Source organism: Halichoerus grypus, chromosome 2 (genome assembly GCF_964656455.1).
Source record: "Halichoerus grypus chromosome 2, mHalGry1.hap1.1, whole genome shotgun sequence".
Taxonomy (NCBI): Eukaryota; Metazoa; Chordata; class Mammalia; order Carnivora; family Phocidae; genus Halichoerus; species Halichoerus grypus.
In genome coordinates, this window is record NC_135713.1 from 101,938,776 (window position 1) to 101,965,719 (window position 26,944).

Genomic DNA, 26,944 nt, shown 5'->3' on the forward strand with positions numbered 1-26,944 from the left:
TACACCCACGTTACCTGTTCGTTTAGATGCTAGGCATCTTCAATTCAATTCATTACCTTTGGGAACCTTTCTTTGTAGACATGGTTCATCATAATTATTTCATGGTCACAGCAGGCGGGAGAACGTCCAGGACTGCAAGCAAAGCAAATTACCCTTTTAAACTTGCCTCAGCATGAAATGAAAATAAGCTTTTTATTTATAAACAATTGGTTGGATCAAAAGTACTACACAACCTTTGCAAGAAAAGTATATTAGGTAATAAACTACAAAATCAGTCATTAGTACATACATAAATACCCACAAACAGTGACACCCTGAATAGGATTCAAAAAGGTAGCTCTAGAAATGGAACGCCATGAAATAATTAGAACTACAATATAAAACGAATTCAGAAACGTTCTTAAATTGAGATTATATTCTGTAGGTAGAATGCATTTCTGTAGTTCTGGAAACCAATTAATGAATTGCAATATAAAACAAAATAGGATCGTTACAAACAGCAACATCTAGGACACACTGAACAGTATAATTTCACACTTTTATCCTACACCTGCGCTCTGCCACGTACCACTGAAGAGGGCTGAGAGTCTTCCATGGCACAGGTGTCACCACTGAAATCCATTTTCTAGCCTCACAGAGATCTATTTGGGGTGCTGAGGTAAGCATTACGTACAATATGAAACAGAGGCATGTAGGTGTTGTGTGCTTTTCTTTCTTTCAATAGTTAGGCTCATATTACTTCTTAGTGTTATAGAGTTGTGCAACTTCAGTGTGTGTTTACATTTCTGGGAGAATACAGCCTGTACTAGATATCCAAGGAACTCCTTTCACAAAACCGTAAAATGGGCACCCGTGTGGTAAAATACAATGCCCCTAAATGAATTCATAAAATTGACCTTTTATTCCCTAACTCAAAATAATGACACATTCCCGAATTACTCAATGTGGCTACATTTACTATCAGTTTATTGTACCAAATAAAAAAGGTACAAAGAGGGGGGCACCTGGCTGGCTCAGTCAGTAGAGCATGACACTCTTGGTCTTGGGGTCATGAGTTTGAGCCCCATGTTGGGCATAGAGTTTACTTTAAAAAAAAAAAAAGATACAAAGGGGAAAACCCTCCTCAGTAAACTTTGATATTCAACTGAACACCTGACAAACTATTTTTATAGTAAAATCTTAAACAGGAAAGTACACCAATTCTACAGCATCAAGATTTCATACTGCGGAGATGGACTGCCTTGATCATCCTGCAGAGAAGGACCTGCTACCCCCAGGGGATGGGACTGCAGAAGCCGTCAGCCATCAGTTCCTTCAAAGATGGCCTCAGCTGCAGTCACCTCACCCAGGCCACGTCCTTCCTTGGGCACCGTACTCAGTGACTGAGGTAGGGATAAAAAGTAAGGGCCATTTGGCACAGAGGGATAACTCTGATGGGTCATGCCATCCTCAGAGCTCCCTGTGGAGGCGGCTGTGGGGCAGCTAGATTTCTTTCTGCCCAAGTCAGCTTGCTTGCCTTCCTTAAATAGGTATAAATCCTGAGCACTCCCTAATAAACATCCTGAACACAGATCTCTGTTTTAGAGTCTATGTCCTAAAAACAAAACAAAACAAAAAAAAACAAAAACAAACAAACAAAAAACCTGTAAGACAAATCTATCTATCTCTCCATATATATCTGGCCCTATTCAATGTCAAAATTTAAGGGACACAAACTCCTAACAATTTATTCATAAGCTTGGAAAAAGTAAAACTCATGAAGGGAAGAAAGAATGAAAAATATGGGTTAACTTTTATAATGTGGAATCTGAATGAAAATCCTTTTATTTTTGCTGTCCTTCCTTTTTAGGCAAGCTTACCCCTCTTCAAATAAGAACACTAAGTGCTCCCGCACCACAACTGGACTGTCTTGAAATTTCCAATGGCAAGAAGGTTTTACAGAAGGTCCCGTTAGTCCATCGTGATTATTGCTACTACCCCAATTAACAAATTGAGAGAAATTAAAAGAAAAACAATAAGATGCCTTTCAGTGGTAATTAACAATATCATGTAGAGATGGGAAAAATCACACTATATTTGGGGTAGTTCACAAATCATTTAACACAGAGATGGATTAGAGGACCAAAAGGCTTCCCTTGAAATGGTTAAAAACAGATGATCCAATTAAGTAACATTTTTCAATCAGGTCCACCTACCTCAGACTTCGGGAGCGGGGGCGCATGGGTGTGTTCCTGCATCTGTTTTCCGTGGCGATGCTTTCGGTAGTACAAAAATGTTTCGACAGGAAGTGCAATTCATCTGGTGTTGGTTGGTACGGTAACTGATGCAGCTTCTCCTGGGAGGAAGAGGAGGACTACAACAAACCACAGTGAGGTTAGGGGACCATCTGAGAAAGAAAGACTTCAAGTGAATTCGCAATCAAAGCAGTGAACCTGGGAGACATCACCATTTTATATTGTTTCCCTTTCATGTTATAATTACAATAATTAGTGTCTAAATGTATACCCTTGCTGCTTTCTCTGTGAGGTCAAAATGCCTTCCATATTGCATCTCATTTGTCTATAAGACCATTCCCCAAAAGATGTTTCCCCTCTTGTAGAAAACCCAGGCTCTGAAAATAGGGAGGACTCGCTCAAAGCCAAGGCAAAAAAGTGACACCTGGACAATCTGGGTGCATGAAATGACAGATTAGTTCTCAACTGAGTATGGTACCCTCGCTTGGACCACTGCTCACAATCAAACACTGTGACCTTCAGGTGAGTAACATAAAATGAGTTTTATGATATGTGATCATAAATAAGGTAATGAGATCTTCCTTTACAAAGCATATTGTCCTTTGATACTTTGATATGTGCCTTAGGTAAAAAGGGGAAGAGATGAAGATACTTTTCTCACTAATGTCATTGTTTTAAAAACTGGATTTTTTTTTTTCCCTTTTTTCCTTTGGCTAAGACTCTCTCTCTCTTTTTAAAGCAGCTTCAGTGGTGGTGAGTTTTTTAATTCCTTGCATATAGATTTGCTTTTTGAAAACTGTCACTTAATACTTAGAGCAAGGTAATGTGGAAAAAGTGAACAACGAAATAACACTGTTTTTAATCAATCTGAGAAATAGAACTATAAAGCAAACAGACTTTTCTTTTAGTTTTTACTGGGAGGTAAACTCTATAAGCAATTCTAACAAAAGAGATTGAGAAATTTTTGAGCAAGAATCATGATTAGACTAAGCATATTTGTAAAGGTAACACTCATCTGAAAATCTCAGTTTTAACAGGTTTTTTTTTTTTTAAAGCTGCCATTAGTTTAACAATAAATGCACTTCATAAACATTGAAGCATCACAATGTAGTAACACTAGAAATTAATGGCTAAAGCTTAAAAATACTCTCATACCTTGAAATTATAAAACACCTTATAAGTCCATACTGAGACAGAGGAATTTTTATAACATAATGAGATTGTTTTATAAGCCATAAAAATGAGAACGCTACTAGAAAGACTTATGAGATAAACCAAATCTCTATTCAGAAAGTACAAGCACATCTTAAACACTTTTCACTGTGAAAAAAAAACAACAAATAAAACACAAACTAAGTCAACTCAAGCACTCAGGAAAAGAACAATAAAATCACTGTAAGCAGGAGAGAAGCAGTGATGATAAAAGTGAAGATAAGGAAATCAGCTAATAAAAAAACAGAATTAAGAATCTGTATATAGGTCTCCGAGGAAAATCAATGTCCACAGTTCCGTATCTAAGACTTCAAAACCCTAAAACCCCGAAGTTTATTTGTAAGTTTAGAGTAATCCCTTTTGATGGCACAACGTCAGCTGAACTGATGGATAGCTATTTAAAATATGTATTCAGTCCACTTAGTGTGAATGTTGATTCAGTCTGTGGTGGAAATATTAATATATTTGATTATGAGCTACTGGCCCAGGTGCCGCTGGGCTGTTGTGTATAGTACAGGGATCTTGTTACCTTTCTAAAATATGAAAATTAATTCCAAAACACACCGGGCTCTAGAGTTTCAAGTAAAGCATCCTGGGCCTGTACTGGCATGGAAATGACACAATGACACCGAGAGACTTCAGGAGGGTGAGTTCCCTCTGTGGAGGGAAGGAGCAGAAAGGGACTGGGTGGGCAGGGCTTTACTTGCATCTTTAACATTTACTAAACAAAATAACAATTTATTTTAAAAACAGTTGTAGCAAATGTAACAAAATTTTGTGGTTTTACCATATATGCAGCCACAGAAGGAAACTGCAAAAGGAATGTGCCCCAGGTTTACTGATGGGGAATAGGGCAAAAGGAACGATGCAGTGGTGTTAAGAATTCTAACCTTAACACTACTCAAGAAGCGAGGAGGCAAGGAGCTCCTCTGGGAAGAGAGCCTCTTTCGTCTCAGTTGGAACAAGCAAGGTACAAATGGGAGGAGGGTGATACCCTGTCCAAGTGACAAAGAATGGGTTTCTGGCACTGGGGACAACTGTAGGCCAGCAAAATGGCCCCAGGGTCTCAAAAGATACCAAACAGGGACCCCAAAAGGAGATGATACTGGACAATCGAGAAATCCAAGGTTAGGTTTTAGTAGAGATCAGGGACTCACTCAGTGGAGAACTTCTGAAGCCAGAGAGAGTTGCGAGACAGCAGAGGTGCAGGCCCGCCCCGAGACCGCACGCCATATTGGAAAGACACCTCCGCTGGCCAAACCGTCCAGGGAGCACCACTTTGAGGAGAGCTTCAGTCATTTGTTTGGGAGTTTCCCAATAAACGGTGTCTGATTACTTTATATTTCTAGCACATTCTCTAAGTGTGGTGTCAGGTCTCATCACCCAACTGGTGCACATGACCTTTGATAGCGTCATAAATCAAAGAGTAGAGTTACATAAAAAAGCTGTATAAGACTTCCCCAACACTGTTCTGAATAACGATATCATCTAGTCTCTCCAGATAACCATTTTGCAACAGACAATACTCACATGAATGCATAATTTTCTACTTGTTATTAAATGTAGTATCATTTTATAGTCATACCTCACATATTTATAGGTATTTATATTCTTATTTCCATTCCCTCAGCAGAAAATAATCTGTTAAGAAATATGGGGGAATGTCCTCCTACTGCTGCAGTTCCTATTACTTATTTTAAAATGAAAAATTATGACCCCAGTATATGGGGAAAAAGTTCCCCATAGATTAATTTTAATGGCAAAATTTGGAGTTGAAAGCAAGTTGCAAAACTAAATATTTTCTGGAAGGACTGATTAACTTCCTATGACCAAATCTTTTCAATTTCGGAATATAGCATTTTTAACACTTGCCAATTTTACAGGTGCCATATACCCAAAGGATAAAGACATGATGTTTACATTTCAGCAGAAGTAGTTCTGCAATTCAGCTAACAACACAATTACCTGTCAAACCTAAGCTGTATTTTCAAAGTGTTTGTAATTTTATGTTCTGTATGTTTACTTTTAAAAAATAACTAAAATGCATTTCTGATTGGCTAAATGACTAACAGTTAACCGACAAAATGAAAATCTGAGAGTGCCTCAGATTTAGAAAAGAAGAAAATGAGGGGTGCCTGGCTGGCTTAGTCAGTGGGACATGGTGACTCTTGATTTCAGGGTCATGAGTTCGAGCTCCACATTGGGTGTAGTGATTATTTAAAAATAAAATAAAATATAATACATATTTTAAAAAAAGAAAGAAGAAAATGTAACTACTAAGCAGTTTTATGCAAATTTTGCCCCACTATGTAAAGGACAAGAACCCCAAAACACTGAGGGAAGTGAAAAGTAGCTTTTCAAATTTTCACTCATTATTTTTATCAACAACCAATAGGGAGAATAGATAACTGAACTTTTTATGTGTGGAGGACCTACACTTCACACCCTTAACAGTTCCTTGTGTCTTTTGGCACAAAGTAATTTTGAAAGCGAAAATTTTAGGGGCGCCTGGGTGGCTTAGTCGGTTAAGCGTCTGCCTTCGGCTCAGGTCATGATCTCAGGGTCCTGGGATCGAGCCCCGCATCGGGCTCCCTGCTCAGCGGGGAGTCTGCTTCTCCCTCTCCCACTCCCCCTGCTTGTGTTCCCTCTCTCGCTGTGTCTCTCTCTCTCTCTCCCTCCCTCTCTCCCCCTGTCAAATAAATAAATAAAATCTTTAAAGAAGATTTTATTTTGAAGGAAAAAGTAGGAACATGAGGTCAACAATTACATGTACCACCTTCTTTAAAAAACACTTAAGAGAAAAGCTAAAAGCGATCTTACCTCCAGTCAGCAGCTGTTGGTTAGAAACACAGCAAATATGTGTGTGTGCGTGTGTGACTAAAAATGGTCTCAGGTGGCTTCTTCCTTAGACACATATGGAAGTCAAGGATGGTGATAATTCCATTGTGACAGATGGCCAGGTCATGTTTATTAATGAAAATATTTATTTTTAGAAATACCATGTAAATTCCTTAAAAAGAGCCAAGAGGCTGGAGTCTAGACCTTACTGTATTCTTAGAGAAAGGAGGGTGTTGGTCACAGCCCCTCAGTGCATTCTCTGTGTCTTACATTTCTGATAAATAAAAATGGAGAGAACAGTAGCAATTGCACGACATGGTGTGTTGCTGGGATTAAACAAAGACTACAATGCACTGGAAGTAGTCAGGCTAATGTCTAGCATATTAATAAATATTTCTACAACAACTGGTTTTTAAAATTATTTGTACCAAATGAGGTCTGATTCTAGGTAACTCACTCTTTTTGAAGAGATTGGCTTTTTAAAATGGTGTATGATTTACTAGTTAGAGATGGAAGGATCTTGTACTCTCCCCCTATTTTTCTTGCAAGAGTCAAATTACTGTATCCAAACTGTAATAAAACTTGACTGAAGGGCAAAGCAAGGTCATAGAGCTGAAATGAACAAGAATCTGGAGACAAGAGACTTCCCCGAAAGTCTGTAGAAGAATACTACTTCAATTTCAGAAAGTTACCCTTGTTTTTCTTTTTGGTCAATCAGTTTTAGCATTCATTTTCACACTGGAGTTACCCACGTTTTCAGCATCTAAAATCAATCAATGACCAGTGATGGTTCTGGACACAGCAGCCCAGGGTGGCTTCACTGTTTTTTAGTGACAGTTTTATCCACTGAAGCCATTCATGAGTTTGAAGCATCCTCTCCAGTGTGAGGCTTCTACGTTACTGAAATGACTCAAGACTGTCAGGACGTCTCACCAAAATTATCAAAATAAACTCACATACCACAACCAAATGGAATAGAGGATAGGAAAATAAATTACCTCTCCTCAATAAAATACCAGGGAGATGGTAAAAATAATCCAACAAATTTTAACAAGGCAGTATTAGAGGTGCTCCAGAAAACTCACATTATATTGCATCTGAAATTTTGGAAACACATAATATAAGGCAGTGGTGATACCAGTTAGTTTATAAACTTAATTGTAGTGTCCTTTCTTTTTTAAAAAATTTATTTATTTGAGAGAGAGAGAGAAAGTAGGGAGAGAGGTAGCAGGGGAAGAAGAGAGAAAATCTCCAGCAGACTCCCTGCTGAGTGAGGAGCTTGATGTGGGGCTTGATCTCACAATCCTGAGGTCCTGAGATCATGACGTGAGCTGAAATCAAATGTTGGATGCTTAACCTACTGGGCCACCCAAGTCCCCCAATTGTAGTGTCTTTTCAATGCAAGTACTATTAAGTGACTGGATGTACGTGCTTAGCACAGCGCTGGGGCCTGTGAAAAACCACCACCACCACCACCACCATCACAAAACAATGGATGAATAACCCTACACAATAAACCACAGACTTTCACAAAATGAAAATAGAAATGTACCAGAAGGAAATCTAAAATCATCAGGTCCACATTCCTGGCTTGTCCAAGGGCATTCGGACCATTCCATTAGGTATGTATTGAACACCTACAACTGACCTGGTCTTTCTAAATGACCTCCAGCTTCCGAAGCTCTGCAGAGACAGATATCCCACAACACCACTAATTTAAACTGAGAAAGCATCTATCTAACTTAATGAATCGTTTCCATTAGTTGCTAGGGCTCTTGTTGAAATGTTACAATTTGGGGCAAGAGCATCCTTCTTTCTCTATTCTATTTCCATGGCTTCATTTTGTCTCTTTGTCTTAACTTACTACTAAATTCTTTTAATCTCTCCTTAAAAAAATTTCTTACCTAGGAGGTACAGATTTAAGGCTTGCCATTTTTTTTCTTTGAAGGAGGAAAACAAAGAAACAAAACAACAAAAACAAACAAAAAAACCCCTGCATCTAAGCCACACAAGAAAAAAAAAAAAGAAAAAGACCTAGGCCATCAAAGTTTAATGGCGTTTTCAGTACTGATATCACTGGTGTGGAACCAAAGCAATAAAACCAGATTGCATTCCCCCCCACGCCCCCGAACTTCACCAAATGGTATTAAAACGAAAGCTCCCAATCTCCTCCAAACTTGTGATCCTGGGACTTAATTTATGCACCATGGTTTAAAAGCTTGCAGCAAAGAGTATGTCCTTTTTACATCTGTAAGCTCATCATGTGATGAGGAACCTATGCAGAGTGACAGACGTGCAGAATTTATCTCCTTCTTCCCACCAGGAAACACCTAGAGAAAACACCTGCTGTCCCAGAGAGCCGTGTGGTTGTGAGGAAGAAGACAACAGGGAGGTACTTACAGAGACTGTGGAGCTGGGCGTATTTGTCCCATAGCCAGAGGAGGGGAGAGAAGCCAAGGACCAGCGGCGTCCATCAGTCCTATTGAGAGAGGGAGATTAGCTTTGGCCAAAGCTGGAGCATGGTTACACGGGAACCGCAGGGAAACCGAGTATTTTTAGTCAAACAAATGACACAAATACGGTCAGTGAAGATGTGGAAATGTTCGGCAAGGGCCAGAGTAAACAAACATTACACAGCAGGTTGGCTTTTATTTAAACTGGATCGATACACCCAAACAAGTAGAAAGTGAATGGGCTGATCCATATTATTGATCTCTCACTAACACACTTTGACAAAATGAATACCAGGGATAATTACAATGGTCAGACTCAGCAGATTCAAATGAATAAAAACAGAGAGGGAGGAGGACAAACACTCGTGTCTGGGAGCTGATAACTGAGGCCCGGGGTCTTTGGAAGCGCCTGAACTGCAGCAAGGTACAAGAGCCCGTGGGGACTTCGATTATATCCTAAAGACTCTCCACTTATTTTCAAGGGAACTGTCCTCCTCACCACACCTAGGGAGGGGATTAGTGGGGCTCAGGGCTGGTTCAAGTCCTAAGTCGCAAAAAACTTTCACACTAAAAAAGTGACTGACGCTATATTCAGAATCTCTAAGCGTGACTGTCTTCTGACACGACCTGGCTTCATCCGGTGTTGCACACACTTGTGCACTCACAACCTTTGCCCTTGTTGTGAGTATGCAGCCCAGCTCTGGCCTGGGGCAGCATGGGCAGAAAGAAAATTCTCCACTCGTGACAGAACCTAATGCAGAGTACAAGTGTCTGCCCCAGTCACAGAGGCAAAACTGTCAGGAGTCCTTAAAGAGAGTGATTTTTCTCTCCAAGTGGTCCAAGGGTAGCCCCCGGCGTGGATTCTGGTTATGAAGTTGGGGTCTTTACAAGGGTCTCAGATGACTGAATGAAGTAGTAGAGACAATACTCTTGCAGGGGAACATCAGAAAGCAAACTTTCTGAAATCTCTGGCATTCCAGAGTCATTAATTTATTATTTACTCTATTTTAAGTAAGACTGTGACTTCAAAATCATATACCCCTGTGAAAACAAATAGATGTGCATCTGCCATGGGGAAAAACAGGAAAAACACACATCATAAAGGCCTATACTGCATTCTTTAGATGGAGTATCCTATGTACACTTCTTGTAATTTATGACTGTACTAATTTACCAAGTGAGAGGTAAGAGGGGGCCAAATTTACCACAGACACGTTCACAGGAAGTTGAAGTCAGGGGATTCGACAGCACTAGACTTGAATTTGAGAAATGTCACAATTAGATGTAAAAAACCTGACATTTGAGACTAAATTACAGTCAAGAGAAAATATAATCACAGGCTACCATGGATGTTGCCTCCAATAAATGCAAATGGTCCACAAAGACAAAATGGAGAAATTCAAGTGGACAAATCACAGAAATACTACAGTGTTAAAATCTGAGTAAAATTTACCTGTCATTTCTGTGACCATGATTGGAGTACAATTGAATCAAGTTTGTTTTTTAAAAAAGAAGATAAAATATTTGTAAATATACCAGATACAAGGAATGGGAATAATTAAGTCATATGTTCTTTAAAAATATTTTTAAACAATTAAAAATGGTAAAGATTTAAGAAGAAAATAATTATAAGAACATGCTTCTAAAGATATCAATTAAATGGACACAGGTTAGTCGTATTTTATTTGACTACTTATTGAAGATTTAAAAACCCATGCTGTACTTTATATTTTAAACACCTCCAATTTTTAGAAGTAAAAAAAAAAAGGTGGGGAGGGTATGATTTTTAAAAGGATTATACAGTCCATTTAATAGTAATTATCAGAAACTAGTCTCTGGAAAGAATGTGGGCACGATTTCTCCCACCATGATTTTGTTTTGTGATTCATTAACTCTCCTTTCCCTCAGGTATCAATAAATATATTTCACATGAATGAACAATTCCAAGACATGTTCTTATTAGCTTTGAAACATAAATTACATTTGCTTACTCTGGAAAACACACAACTAAAAGATGTTTAAACAAGAATGTGCAGCCATGGACCAGAAATAATTTATGTCTCATGAAGTTCCCCAAGTTCTCTGTCTATTTACTCAAATGGAGCACAAAGGACCATTGCATTTTCATTACCATGACGACCGCACATCAGAAGTTACTATACACGCTACATAGGGTACTTAAGAGAGAGCACGCCTTTTTTTTTTTTTTTCAAGAAAGCTATCACACAAGTGCCATTTGGATCCTGCTAACAATGTTGTCTTTTCTTTGCAGAAGCTACCAATAAAATGTTATCGGAAGACAGACTACATTCTAGTCAAAGCAATAGGCTTTTTTGAAGAGTGATTTTTTTTTTTTTTTTTTGGTGGGTGGAAATCTCTCAGTGTTAAACTAAGTGAAAAAGTAAGAAGGGAAAAACATCTGATGGGAACACAGAATACAAAAAATTTTGCAAAAAAACATTTCAACACTACTCACAAAAATTTAGATTAATACAGTATACAACAATATCAACCTGGCTATTATAATTGTATGAGGACGATTTATTTATTTGTTTAGTTGTAACAGTCACGTGGAGTGACACGTTTTACATTCTGGTTGATACTGAAACAAGCTGAACTATGCCAGGTGCTCAACAAGTGTCTAATAACCTGAACTCAGCAGGCAAGTCCGTTCTAGTAATTTGCTTGTGGAAATATATTCTGAGATTTACCCTGGTAAGGGACAATGAGGCCGCTAGGAAACACCCATGGCATGTAGTCAGGGCTCTGTATTTCCAACGTAAGTGAAAGCAGTATGTAATGCGTCAACTCCAACAACTTTCGGGAAGGCAGAACAATGTTATTACCTCCATCTTAAGTCAAAGAAAAAAATGTTAATTCTGTAATCGGATAGATTGTAAATCTGTATCACAGTTCTTAGGAAAGTAAAAATATGTTTCCTTGCTCCTGACAAAATTTACTCTGCTACAATGCTCATTTTTCTCCTTTTAACTCAGTAGTAAAAAAAATTAGCTTGATAATTTTACTCTTACGTATGTATTAGATAGCAAGTGAGTGCCGTCATATTTTCCAGTCTGAAATTAAACTATTCCATTACAGGGGATGTCTAGTGGGGGAGTATTATCACTTACTGGTATAAGTTAAGATGAGAAAACATTAATAAGCCTGATCTTTATCCTTTCACTCAAGAATAATTTTAAAAACAGGGCAATCTCTTCTCTGCTGGGCTAAATATACAAAATAACAATATGTGAGAGTCTCAAAATGATATCACTTCTTAAAGGCTCAAAAATGCATACTGACTGGAAGGGAATGGAGACCCATGAGTGGTGTTTCCATGTTTCCCTGAATAAAAATCAACTTTAAAATGGAGGAGAGAGACACCAGATGTTAAATAAAAATACATCAATTTGAGTTTTTATAGCAAAAGCAGGGTTCTGTTTACTTGAATAAAAAGTTTAAAAAGATGATCACTCATGCCCCAATCTAAATTAATATTTTTTGAAGAGTGTGGAGGGAGTTCCATCTGGAAATTCATGCAAAATGAACTACAGGTCTCCTGTGATAATCTTCTGTCATGGTTTATGGTTTATTCGTCAAAAATTAACATGCCTGGGGGTTGTGTATTTTTTTTAAATTGAATGAGAAACCAGATTCATCTATCCTCCAGTCACCCACTTAATTATCAGATTCTCTTCATTTTTATAAATCTGGCAGGATTAAGAGACTATGATTTCTGTCATGTTTAAATGCACGCTATAATGAGATTTGCATTTTTCTTATTACTTCAAGTAATTAAACACATTTTTTTAAGAGATGTGTTTTAAAGACTATGGTGGGTTCTTGTTTATCCATTTTTATAAGATTTTTGTTTCCACTTAGAGTAGCACTATCATGAATTAATATTAACTGGGCCAACATAGGCTTTGTGGGACCAGTTAATTTTCACATTTTCTTGAGAGTACTTAGAACAAGTTGCTAAAAGAAAAGAAGCTGGAACTGGGTAAAGAGTCAGGGTGGGGGGTCTCAAGTTCCCTTGAGAGCCTGTCTTATGGCTCTGGTGTCCTGGCCACGATAGAGAACAGGGACCTTCCACACATAGGCATCTCCTTATGGTGGGGGATGTGTAACATTTACAAGGGAATCTTAATTACAGAGAATTTTGAAAATACTGCGAACAGGTCCCTTTCTTTGGATGTAGTAATGTAAATGCATTGCATGCTGACAAATGGCAGTGGGGATACTGTGGGTTTTGCTGCTTTGAAACATGTGTTAAAACAGATCTATTTTTGGGACGCCTGGGTGGCTCAGATGGTTAAGCATCTGCCTTCGGCTCAGGTCACGATCCCAGCATCCTGGGATCGAGTCCCGCATCGGGCTCCCTGCTATGCGGGGAGCCTGCTTCTCCCTCTGCCGCTGCCTCTCTCTATCTCTCTCTCTGACTCTCATGAACAAAAAAAAAAAAAAAAAAATCTATTTTTTTAAAATCTACACACGTTATCTTTATTAAGTGCTATGTTAATCCACTTCATGGTATTGTTAGGTCTCTGAGGAAAATAAGCAAGTATGCTGGACATGTAGACCACAAACTGAATGTATCCTGAATATTCAGAGACCTGGCTGAAGGGGCGTTTTGTTTTCTGTGTGTTTTTCCCGGGCAGGAGAGGACAGGGTACGTGTCTAAGAGGGGTGATGGAGCCCAGGAAGGGGAAGCTTGGAATCGGACGGGGTGAAGTACATTAATTCCACATCTGGAACACAGAAAATGTGGCTGTGTAGACTGACTCCTTTGACTTGGAGAAGTCACAGAAGAACATCCAGAACTGATGAGATGTGATGTTACATCACATGCCTATGATCCTCCGAATTCACAACAAGACTTCCTTGTGGCTCAATGACCCAGATAGAACACATGTATCTTCGACACTTGGTACCAAATTCTAACTAAGATAGGAAGAGAAAACATAAAATATCCTATAGTCCATGCATGGCTTTATCTCAAGGGGATCACTAAATTGGTGGCTTCATGCTCTTAAGTAAAGAGGCATCCTAGAGTATTTATACCCTGTCATCCCAAGAAAGGTTATTTAAAAAAAAAAATATTTCAACAACAAAAGCAGATGCACCAGGACACAGATGAGTCAAGTCCTTATAATGTAAGCTCAGACAGTTCCATATAAATCTGTTGAACATCAAGCATGTACAAGGCACTGCACTAGAGTTAAGAGAAAAAAAAGGAAACAATCTTTCTCACCCTCACTGGGAGCCCACCATCTAGGGAAGGACCAAGAGAGGTACATGGAACTCTAACATGAGTCAGAAGTCACTATTAAACTGTTACAGCGGGAGTGTTTACAACAGTTGTGCATTGCTCTAAAGCTATCTTTGGGCAGGGAGCTTTAGAGAAGGCCATATATAATGCACAGGATCTCACAGGCAGAAGGCAGGGGAACAGGTAATGACAAAGAGGGGGGTTCAGGAGATGCGATCTCGACCTAACACTTTACTATTTGACTCACAGGAAGTCCTTACCTCCGTGCAAATGAGAAATGGGCTGAGGCACTGGGGGAGAAATTTCTTGGACTATCTTGAGGGCTATTTCCTGTAAAGAGAAAGAGGGAAAAAAGAATCATAACATGATTTTGTTTTTGTAACATTATCCACATCCAGGATCATCTTCTTTCTAGTAATGCGTTTCTGTACATTCTCACACAACGTCCATCTCTTCAAAAATGTTTCAGTGTTCCTTGGAGCAGGGGCAGGGGTGGGGTGCGGGGAGCGAGGGAATGGGCTAGAGTCCCACCCAGCACAGCGTTCTGAGGGTGCAAGCTATATGAATAAGCACATCCATCTATCACCAAGCAGCAGTCTCCCAGGGATTAATAACCTAAATATTTCAGTCCTATAGAATAATGTATATACAAATGTCTTGCTTTTCAGTCTTCCAGATGTTAACATCTTAAGCAACAGGATGGGCGTGGAAGTCTATGCTTCACCTGGTGGTGGGGGTGGGGCTTTCTACTTTCGTGAAGTAGCCTTAGTACTTTTTGTTTACGGAAACCGAGTACATGTCAGAGTTCTCAAAAATAAATCCTCGTATTCCGGGGTCCGTGTTTTAAAAGTGGAAATGTCAGTACTAGTCATAAAATGCTGGGAAGAACCCAGCCGTTTGGACCTATTTCTCCAATAACCCAGATCTACGGTCCGGGTGGCCCAGCAGGAGTAGCCCCTATCACTATTTTCTTCAACAGCCCCCCTGCTTCTGAGCCTCTGGGCTGTGCCTGGCCAGGCAGGCTTTCAAAGCCACCACCCCACAAAGGCTTTTTCCTCAGAGAGTGTTTCCCTCCCATCCCGCCGAGGCGGGCGAGCACAGACCACTGGCTGTAAGGAGAGCAGCTCCTTGGGGGCTTGTTACTTCCTCCATCAGAACACCCAACCTGCTGCTGATCATTGAGAACGCGTGGCAGGCAGCTGGTGAGGGGCAGCTCAGGACACCCCAGACCACCCGGCTTCCCTCCGCATGCTTAATTAGATTGGCAGAATTATCTGAGGACCAGAGAGAACTGTAGCTGGTTTAAAGAAGGTGAGGAAAGGCTGCAAACTCGTCTTGTACATTCTTGAAACGTGGAAAATAAATCAGGAAGATACGTTTAATCCCTCCCAGCCAGCCAGTTCCCACATTACTGATTTCAGAACGGCAGTGACAACTGTGGATAGGTGTGAGGAATATAAGATTGCACGTGCAAGTCAGTACCTAGCTGCAAACAATGTGTTACCTGTGTGCAAAAAGAAGGGGATAAGGTTAGTGTTACCTTGAGGACTTCTGGACTGGTTACATCTCTACTGAAAGTTTCAATTAACGTAAGGTTGCAAATTTTATAGTGATGTCTTCAACAGATGCCATTAACTTTATGACAGACAGCACAATTAAAGCCATTTGACTAGAAAGCACTGAAAAGCCTATTTCTTTATGGACAGAGAATCTAGAAGCATTTTTCCCTCTGCTGCAATGAAATTTATCATGTCTCTGCATCTGTTGTTCCTTGGGCCCCTGGAGAAATGGATTCTGCTTTTGCCATCTAGTAATCCAGGACTCTTTTTTTTTTTTTTTTTTTTGTCCATTTATCTACAGAGCTAAATTAAGTTCCTCAACTTTTCCCAACAGTCTTCATTCCCCCCACCCTGCCTCTTTCCAACTTAGCTTATATATCACTGTTCATAGCCTTGAAAGATCTTGAAAAATTCAAGATAGCTAAAGATTTTTGTTTCTGAAAGGGAAATGAATCCAATGTCAGAAATTTTAGTGTAGATTTTGTTTATTTGGAAAAAAATGTTCACTTTGCCCACATTCCATATAGAGCAAACTACCAGTAAGTTATTAGGAAAAACAGAACAATTGATTGCTGGAAGCCAAGGTATGATCAGTTTAACAATCCCAGCTACCCAATTCATTGAGAATAAATAATAAGATCCAAGAAACTTGGCACCAAATTCTTAGCTCCATGTTCTCTGTAAGATGAACACTATATCTGGAGATTATAATGAGATCAACTAGAACTAGAGAGAGCTTACTAAGTATTCTTAAGACTCTAAAGAAGGGAGAAACAAGGAGTTAACTTAAAACCCTTTTCATTAGAGATTATAATGATTTGTCCCCAGGAAGTCATGTAACATCTTATAATACATGGCAACTGATCACTTTGAGGATGAACGGGCTGAGACAAAGATACATAGAGGTAGGTTAATTTAATTCTGCTCTTAATGAAAAAAAAAAATCAAGGCTACCATTAACCATTTCTAATCTTTGGGTTTTGTCTCTCCATTTTATGCTGCCTTTCTAAGCCCATCAATTGAAAATGTTCCTCATTGTCTTCTCATCTACTCCTACATTGCTATTAAATCAAACACAAATTCCCACATTTTTAACTTCAAGACTACAGAGCCATCTGCATAATCTTGCTACTAACAGCTCTTTCTTCCTGTTTCATGGCAGATCTAGAGCTAGGTTTAAATGCCAATGTGTGTACACATGCAAACCCCCCCGCCCCCACCACACTACCACAAAGGCTCTTAAATGTAGTGGGATATTAGAGAAAATGATGGTGGCCTGTACTAGAATACCTGATAATTCATTAAAGACAAGAGATTACAGCTTAATTTGAGGACAGTTCAGCAAGCTCAAGAGAAGAAATGGAAGAACCTCAGGAAGGGGACAGAAACAACCCAAACACAGTAGGGTGATACAGTAGAGATAGATATTCTGGCAGTAGGGGATTCAGACTGGTATAGCCAATGAGCTGTGAACTATGTTTATTGGTATTAACCAGGGGAGGGCCTTAAGAGACATCAGCAGGCAAGAGAGCGGTAATAGAGATTTTAACCTGGCATGAATGTGTTGGGTGGACAGATGAGTGGCCAAAGAAGGGAGGTTTAGGAGCTTAGATTAGGACTTGAGAGGCCAATAGAAAGAATATTTTGGTGAACAAACCAAGCATAATTAGTGATGCACTGGAAATGAAGTGATGAAAATATTACAGATCACAAGTGACCAATATTTCCAATGTGGGTCGATTGTGGGTGACTGACTACCCATTGTGGGAGAATGATTGTCTGTTGATAGGGAATTCTGGGAGAGAAGTGGAATGGTTGTGATAGATGAAAAGGGTGGATAAGTATTCTGCAGATTTTTGTGTTATCACAGAATATTCCTCCATTTTCCTTAGGGAGAAGTAACAAGATTAGGAGATTAGATAGGTGGGAGTTAATCTTTGTTTCTGTTTTTATTGTGTTTTGTTTTTAGAGAAGTGGGGCAGAGTGAGAGACAGAATCTTAAGCAGGCTCCACGCCCAGTGCCAGCCTGACTCCGGGCTTGATCCCAGGACCCCTGAGATCATGACCTGAGCTGAAATCAGGAGTCGTACGCTTAACCGCCTGAGACACCCAGGCGCCCCTGGGAGTCAATCTTTGAAGTCTGTGTTCTTATTTGAAACAAAAATCGATTGCTATGTTACCTACCCCGTCTCTGAAGCCTTAGGGACACTCTTTGGTTATACAGTGATGAAAATACCACTCATTTAGAACAGACTAAATCAAAAAGCACATCTTATATACGTATTCTTAAGAAATGAGGACCAGGCTGCTGTGGACATGCCCAGCGAGTCTCCAGGATGAGGAAGCAAGACGGATTGAAACCAGAGTCCTATACATGACCTTCACTCCTCACAGCACTGCTCTCTGAATTCATCTACCCATCTGCAAAGCAATACCTGAGAGACTCTCAAATGAAAACTGGTGCCAGTTAATTCTCTGCCCATATGTGCAGCACTTGCTTATAACTCAAATCCTGCCGCTCCCAGGGATTTGCTGGCTCTTGGATGTTGGAGGGCTAGGACACTTCCTAGAACGCCGTTATCGCCGCTGATGTTTTTGACCTGGTAAAGTAAACCTTAGTAGTGGTCAGGCATTTGGTAGGTAATTAACTCTAGGATCCCGGGGGGGTGGGGTCCGGGTGGGGGGGACTAGCACGGCCAATATACAAGCAATATAACAAAATGGGGCTTTACCTCACGGCTCTGCACAGGGTGCCTCATTTTCGAGGCAGTTACGGTTAAGAAAGTGATTTCCAGATTAATTAAATTGTTTGATTGCTTTGTAATTAGGTTGGAGAAGTCCTGTGTCTTTACCACAGAGAAACAAGTGGCAAATCTTTTTAAAAGGCATATGTTATACCCACTACAGATTATTAACGTGCTTTTAATAGCTGTCTGTTTACAAAATGATAGTTTCTGGTTGCCTTGATTTTCTATCAGGACTGAGGGAATACAAGAAATAATGATAATTGCCATTTGAAACTCCTGGTGGATCAAAGAGTAAGCCCCCACTTGAATCCTTGTTGTCATTACTTGACGATCAGCTTAAATGACTTGTGGCGTTTTATGCTATAACAATCAGTACCGAGCTTCCTATTGCTTTATAAGAGATTGTGAGCAACATATTGCCATTGCTTTAGACTTTAAGACCAAACCTGCAAGAATCAAACCCAGCATCTCCTTCCAAGATGAATTCTAGCAGATAAGATGGACATGAGAACAGTTATACAGGAACCTCAGGCTGAGTGAACGTGCAAAGACAGTAGTCCCCAATGCCTGAGAACTTTGACTCTATCCTACCAGACCCAGCTAATACAAGCAAAGTTAAAAATCTTCCTTTCACCTGGACAGCTGTCTCAGCAACTGGCTCCTCTCCAGATACAACTGTGAAATATTAATTAAAGCTGGGCAGCTGTTTAGACTCTAAGTGGACAAGGAGAAACCTTGATTGGCCTTCTGTGGAATTGTCTCTGTCTATGCATTCTGTAAAGAATAGAAGTAGACTCACCTGCCTGGGTTTTCAAGTAAATAGAAGATTACAGACAATGAACCAAAGTTTTCATAAAATGTAGGCTCTCTGAACCTGTTTTGTTTTCCCTGTCCCTCATTGCTTACTGATCCTTCAGCAGCCAGGACCACTACTATCATCTGATCTATTCATTCAACAAATACTTATCAATCCCCTACCACGCAGAGGACAATAATAAGATTTGATTTACATTTTAGAAAGATCCCTCTGGTGTTCTGTGACCGATGGGCTGTAAGCAGGTGTGAGTGGAAGCAGGGAGTTCAGTTAGGAGGCTACAAGCACAGACAAGCTAAGATATGATGCTTTGCGACTGCCTTCGGCTCAGGTCATGATCCTGGAGTCCTGGGATCGAGTCCCACATCGGACTCCCTGCTCAGCAGGGAGTCTGCTTCTCCCTCTGATCCTCCCCCGTCTCGTGCTCTCTCTCTGTCTCATTCTCTCTCTCAAATAAATAAATAAATAAATAAATAAAGATATGATGCTTTGGATGGGGTGACTGCAGATCTCAGGTACTTTCTGGCACTAGAACGAATAGGATTTGCTGAAAACCTGGACTGAGGGAAATGATGAGGGAATGAGAAGAAACAAAGAGGACTCCTAGATTTTAAGACTAAGCAAATGAGTAAGATGGTGGCATTAACTGAGATGGGGAAGACCAAGGGAGGACAGGTTTTGGGAGTGTAAGACAGAACTAAGAACATAACTCCAATATCTGGGTGGGCGTTAGGCTCTTTTACTTACAGAGACACCACCTCAAATAATTTCAAATATATCAAAATGCACTCATACTCCACTTTATATGCAGTTATATATAACAATGTTACACTTAGTTGCGGTTCTCATGTAACATTTATATTAATTATGTAAAAATTCTGTTATAGTTGTTATTGTACTTGAGAGCAAGTAACATTTTTCCAGCTCACATTACTTAGTGCCTAACAGATTGAATAGTCCTGATCTGCTTCAGACACTCAAACCACTCGAGAGTGCTAGTGAAGGGTCTGTAGAGAAGGAAAATTCTATAGGCTAAATACTGAAGATTGAGTGATAACTTCAATCATTCTGTCTCCTGTCACCACAGGTAAAACTAAATGGAATTTAACAACATGTACTCTGTTCCCTTTCTCTCTTCCTCTAACTGCTATTTCTAAATATTGGTGGGGGATAAACTTCAGTTATACATGTAGATACACACAAAGTGTATTTTGAATTCTCAGTGCCTAACCTAATCTCTAAAATATAGAAAACCAGAAACATACTGTTTTTTTAAACCCAAAAATTATGTATTAAGTTCTTTTTGTTCACAGCTTTGAGCTTCCTACTACAACAGATTATGTGGTGAACAAGACCCAAAGAGCTAAAAATCTGATAGAGGCAGCTAACTCTGGATATCATCCAGCTCTAGACTCATTTTGCAAAACCAATTCTGGATCCAAATTCATGTGAAAAAGAAATTTTCTTAAACCAAAGCCCTTAAATGTATCAAAATTACTTACTAAAAATGAACTCTCAATGACAATACCATATGGAGAATGTACTGTGTCACAACAAGACTCCTGACATACGTACACGCAACGCTTTCTAAGGAATGAGTGATGAGGTGGAGGGTGGACAACATGTAGGGAGTAAAAGAGAGATCCAATAACAGGTCAATTTCTATGTCATAAGACTCTCACCGATGCCTACTGTCTCCATTTCAAGAAGGTGTTCCTCTGGAATTTGTGTACTCTATTTGAAATGCTGTGGCATTGACCCGAATCCCTGGGAGATGTGTTATAATGGGTTCTTGAGAATGTTTTAGCTTTTCGTTGACCCTTCTTATTACTCTGAATTGATGTCGCATCTCAAGGTGATCCCGAGTAAAGACTGGTGAATGTCAAGAGTGATGAAGAAAGTTGATTTTTAGTTGTATACTTTCCTCCCATCTATAGTAATTCATCTCCCCACAATACAGAAGAGATTACTTTTAGTCTTTGTTTAAAAGTTGCTGAGTAGCATTGGTAAGGTCAAGGAAGGGGAGTTAATAACAGCCACTGTTAACAGATATTCCTAAGTTTCATGCAATTTTATGAAACTTGATGCATTCCTTCATCTTAGATAATTAATTAGTATCTGAATCAGGATAAAAGGCTGAGTTAAAGAATGTAACCTAAGGTGCGCACATTTTTTTTTCTGTCATACATGAAGGGATTTTAATTCTTTAAAGTAATTAGATACAAAGAATTTCCCTTTTTACTAAGAAGAGTAGGGAGGGTGCTATCAGGAAACTGATTCTTCTCAGATTGTTTGCTTCGACTGCTTAGTAATTTCTAGTCAAAGAGGAAGTATTTAAATGACATGGTGCACATCCATATACCTTGCTAAATATAATCTGAATGTATTCTCTGTTATAAACTTTTTCCTTTCAGTTCTTCACAGTTTAAAAAAATACATATTCGACTTAAGGTGGTCCCATTTAACAAATATTAATGTTCCTTTGGCTGCTGGTACACCGGAATTCTATCTGAAAGAAGCAAAATATGTATATTTTTTCTTTTAATAGTTACCTAATCATTTTCAGTTACTAACTCCAGAAACAGGTTCAGACTTAAAAGAATCAAAGGCATTCAATTCTATTGCCTCATTATAAAATAATATGCAATGTGCCAAGGATTTAACAATTCAGAATTGTGACTCTGAGTTCCCATAAACCATACTGATGTTGGAAATTCCCTGGCCCTGAGACTTTGCTCTAATATTTTTTCTTTCACTCTCCTCTTTCATGTCCTTATATCAATAAACAGTTCTCCTCCGGAGTGCATAAGAGAATCACTTAGGAAGCTTTAAAAATGCTTATATCCAGGCCCTAACATGCCCCTTTTTAAATGAAGTGATTGTAAAATGCTGCCAGGGCTGAGAACCATGACCTTAGAATTTGCTTGTATACTATAAATCAAATCCAAAACTTTTACTCATCCTTTAGACATCTTAACCAGGAAGTCTGGATTTTTTTTCGCTTCCCCATTTCATTCTATAATGCAACTTCCCTCTTGCATTCCCCCTCAAGAACTCTCATTGACAAAGAGCTCAATGTAGACATTGAACTACAATAATAGCTCAATGTCCCTTCTACAAATTCACTTCATGTGACCTCCAAGTATTGTCAAAACAGGACTAATGCTTGAAATTCCTCCCCTATCAATCCAAACAAAAAGGATCCTACCATGTGAACACTCTAGAAATCCCACCTGCCCGCAGGTATTATCTGAGGTTAATCAAATAAATTATATACTTCTTCTACTCAATCCTACTGCTACCCTTCACTTCATTATTCTCACTCTATTATATCCTCTATAATCACTTCATTATTTCCACTTTTTCTCCCTTCTTTTCAAACAGGATGTAACACGCCCCCCCCCCAAGCTTAGCTGTGTATCATTCTTATGTTCCTAGATTAAGACTAAAAGTCTCTGTAAAAGGAAAACATAGGCAAAAAAACCCATTCATTGACCAAATCTTGTTTACACTTTTACTATCAAGTTTAATCTTTTGATTATTCAAAGTTAAACACCAGTTTTCATTTCAATCACCACCTAACAGTATATGAGTGAAATATTTGCCTTAAGACTGTGTATTTCCTGCTTTCATTTTCTCACAGGCAGAATGCCTAGTATTTGGTTCATGTAATATTGAAACTTTTAAAATTATTAGGACAGTTAAAATCAATGCACAGGGCCTCAGTGCAACATGTGATTATCAGAAGAAAAAATAAGACCACTCTAATTATTCTAATCATTCCTCCTTACAAAAAACAGGATTTGGGGGCACCTGGGTGGCTCAGTTGGTTAAGCATCTGCCTTCAGCTCAGGTCGTGATCTCAGGGTCCTGGTATTGATTCCCACGTCGGGCTCCCTGCTCAGTGGGGAGTCTGCTTCTCCCTCTCCCTCTCCCTCTCCCCCTGCTTGTGCTGTCAAATAAATAAATAAAATCTTAAAAAAAATGATTTGGGGGCGCCTGGGCGGCTCAGTCGGTTAAGCGTCCGACTCTTGGTTTCGGCTCAAGTCATGATCTCAGGGTCATGAGATCAAGCCCCGTGTGGGGCTCCATGCTCAGCGCAGTCTGCTTGAGATTCTGTCTCTTCCTCTCCTTCTGCCTCTCACCCCTCTCACAGGAGTATGTGTGTGCTCTCTCTCTCTCTCTGAAGATAAATAAATAAATCTTAAAAAAAAAATTAAAAAACAAACAAACACGATTCGGTCTTTTCCATGATAGAGATGTGTCCATTCGGGTCCTTACTCTATTTATGTTCTATACATGTGTCCATGGTATTTTTAGCATACAATCCTAAATTATTGATAGGTGGGGCAAGGGAGCTTATTTCGAACCACACACAACCCTGAGATCCTCTGCCCAAATACTAACTTTTAGAAAATCACTTAACTTCAGGAGCCACAGGTATTAATTACAATGTGTGGATCCCTTCAAGCATGTTGAGGGATACTGAGGCAGGGAACAAAGTTGTGATTACTCTTCTCAAGCAGCACGACTTGGTCTCTATGGCCCTCTGAAGGAAAAGTTAGGTACGTGACAGGTACAAATCTTAAATCACATATTAAATCATATAACAAATGCTTACCTAACCTAAATTCAACACCAGAAATTGTAAAACTGTTAGAAGAAAACAGGGAAAAGCTCCTCGACATCACTTTGGCAACAATTTTTGGAATATGACACCGACGGTGCAAACAACAAAATCAAAAAGAAATAAGTTAGATTACATCAAACTTCTTAAAAAGCTTCTACAAAGCAAAAGAAACAGCACAATGAAAAGGCAACCTACCAAATGGAAGAAAATATCTGCAACCTATCTATCTGATAAGGGATTAATATCCAAAATATATAAGGAGCTCATACAACTCGATAACAAAAAACACAAACAACCCAATTAAAAAATGTGCAAATACCTTAGATATTTTTCCAGAAAAGACGTATAGCTGGCCAACAGACACATGAAAAAGTGTTCAGCATCACTAATCATCAGAGAAATACAAACCGAAATCATAATGATATCACTTCACATCTATCAGAATAACTATTAGCAAAATGACAAGAGACAACAAGGGTTGGCAAGGATGTGGAGAAAAAGAAACCTTCGTGCATAAGTGGTGGGAACGTAAACTGATGCAGCCCCTATGCAAAAAAGGATGAAGGTTCCTCAGAAAATTAAAAATAGAAATATCATATGCACCAAAAATTCTACCTTTGGGTACTTATCCAAAGATAATGAAATCACTACTTCTAGTATTTATCCAAAGGTAATGAAATCACTATCTCAAAAAGATACCTGCACCCCATGTTCACTATAGCATTACTTACAACAGCCAACATACGGTAACAACCTAAGTGTCCCCTGATGAATGAGCAAACTGTGGCGTATACATAAAGGAATATTATTGAATCATAAATAAAGGATACCCCGTCTACTGCAACAACATAGATGGAACTTGAGGGTATTATGCTAAGTGAAATAAGACAGATACTGTATTTTCTCACTTAAACATGGAGTCTAAAAGTCCTAAATTCATAAGAGCAGAGAGTAGAATGGTGGCTGCCAGGGGCTGGGGGAAATGGTGAGATGTTGTTCGAAGGGTACACATTATAGGTAGAAGATAAGTTCTGACAATTTAATGTAAAGTGTACTGACTGTAATTAACATACTGCATTATATACTTGAAAGTTTAAAGAATAGATCTTAAATGTTACCACCACACACACAAAAATGATAATTATGTGAGGGGAGGAGGGGATGAGCTAACCTTATTGTGGTAGTCATCCATGTATCAAACCAACATGTTGTACACCTTACATGTGTTATCGATCAATAATATCTCCATAAAGCTTGGGGGAAAAAAGCCAATATATGCTGGGTACTTCAGTAGATCCATCAAGTCTAAGATAATTGGTACTGGCGGCTTCCTTCGAGTGATGCTGGCACTGATGATGGATGAAATGGACACTGGCAATTCTGGAGACTGTGTCTGAGACTAGAGCTCTGTGTTCTAGAACACCTGAGGGGTCGGAAATGGCCAATCACTTCCTGCGTCAGGCCGAGCGTGACTGTAAGGCAGACCAGCACTTAGGATCTCAACAGGAAAATAACTGAGACGTTTACCATGACAGACTCTTGGTAGCCTTTGGAGAAAGTCAGATGAGTCAGACCATCCCTGACCACAATGCTCTCACCCATCAGACAAGGAAGAAAGATGGGAGAGAACATAATAAGATCTTGCACTCGTGTGAAATAAATAAAGCGTGGAAGCCATGAATTCAGAAGAGGGATGGATGGCCACACAGAGGCAACCTCTGATCTGAACCTCCAGGGAAAATGGTAGATGAAAGACTGAAAGGAAAGGAGACTTTTGAAGCAGAGGAAACTGAACAAGCAAAGGGAGAGAGCAGCAAAAGAGAACAGCATATTTTTTTACATACTCTAGTTTTACTACAAAGGCATTTATACACACCTGGTAAAAAAAAAAATACAAATAGTTCAAGAAGGGACGCAATAAAGACTAAAAATCTATCCTAAAGTCTGAGTTCCATTCACTGATTCCTTCAAACATTTATTATGATGTCACGCATCATGTACTGCAGCAAGCTCTGGGCCCCCATGCCCACCTCCCAACCCCCAATTCTATTCTTCAGGTGCAACCTCTTTTGATAGGGTATGGATCTCTCCAGAAATACATACAGATGTGCAAGCATATATTATGAATATAAAAAAATTCCAAAATAATACCATGCCATATATTTGTGTACATATAGTTTTAAATTTGCTTTTTTCTTCATAATCTAACTACATCTTCCTGTATCACCACACCTAAATCTCTGTCATCATCTTTATCATCAAATAAAATTCCAGTATGCCCTATACCATAATTTCTTCGTTTCCTATTAGTGGATATTTAGACTGATGTCAGTGTTTTGATGATTCAGTGAGTATCCTGTAAATACTTTCTGGAGGAGGTCACTCAGAGGATGTGACCTCCATTTGAGCTGGAAGCTGGACCCAGGTAATGGGAGGCTCCCAACCCCCTCCCCTGTCCATGGAATGTACCCTCAGCTCACCGTTCCCATAGAGGAAGCTGTTCCAAGGACATAGCCTTGAGAGAGAGCTGGACTCAATATGTGACTGAACCCAGTTAAGTCTTCTATATAAACTTGTAAGATTCTGATCACGACGCACAGATCTACTCCTCTGGAGGCTCCTCGAGACTGCCTCGTACACAAGTTCCCCTGCTTTTAAAGCTGCCACTTAGCAATCTGGAGTGGCCTGCCTCTTTCTTCAGTTTCTCTTTCCCCTCTGTGTGGGTGGGCCAGTTTGTGAAGCAACAATAAAGTGATTGCATCCAAGAGCTGAATTCCTAGAAACAGAACTGCTGGGTCCAAACCTGGGTTCATTTTCCCCTTTGGTGCCTATCGCTAAATTGCTCTCCAGAATCATTGCACTAATGGATACTCTCACGGGTAGCACACAGGATACCTTAGCCTCTCAATCTTGCCCATGTTGACTTTTTAAGGATTTTGGTGGCATCTTTATATGCACTTCCTTAGGTTGTGAGGGATCCCGAGGATTTTTTAAATATATTAACCCTCTGTGTTTCGTTCTCTACAAACTACCTGGCTTGTACTTTCTTCTTCTAAATTTTTAATCTTTTTTAATTGGTTTTGTTTTTGTATATTACACTTTGAGGCAATTCTGTCACTGCACTGAAGATGTGTCTCCCATTTGTTCTTATCGTTTAATGTTGGTTATGTTACTTTTCCAAGGAG

The 26,944-nt window shown here is 39.4% G+C and overlaps 1 protein-coding gene across 15 annotated transcripts in view; it reads right to left on the reverse strand.

Annotated features, from left to right (window-relative positions):
* The window catches only part of MAST4 (microtubule associated serine/threonine kinase family member 4), a 550,957-nt gene that overhangs the window by 64,021 nt on the left and 459,992 nt on the right, over positions 1–26,944 (reverse strand). For all 15 annotated transcript variants that reach the window (XM_078067256.1, XM_078067255.1, XM_078067252.1 and 12 more), the window contains 4 exons: positions 14,270–14,339; positions 8,685–8,763; positions 2,196–2,353; positions 57–132 (listed from right to left, as the gene is read on the reverse strand). In XM_078067256.1, coding sequence (XP_077923382.1) covers positions 57–132; positions 2,196–2,353; positions 8,685–8,763; positions 14,270–14,339 — 383 coding nt within the window. The remainder of the gene's footprint in view (positions 1–56; positions 133–2,195; positions 2,354–8,684; positions 8,764–14,269; positions 14,340–26,944) is intronic.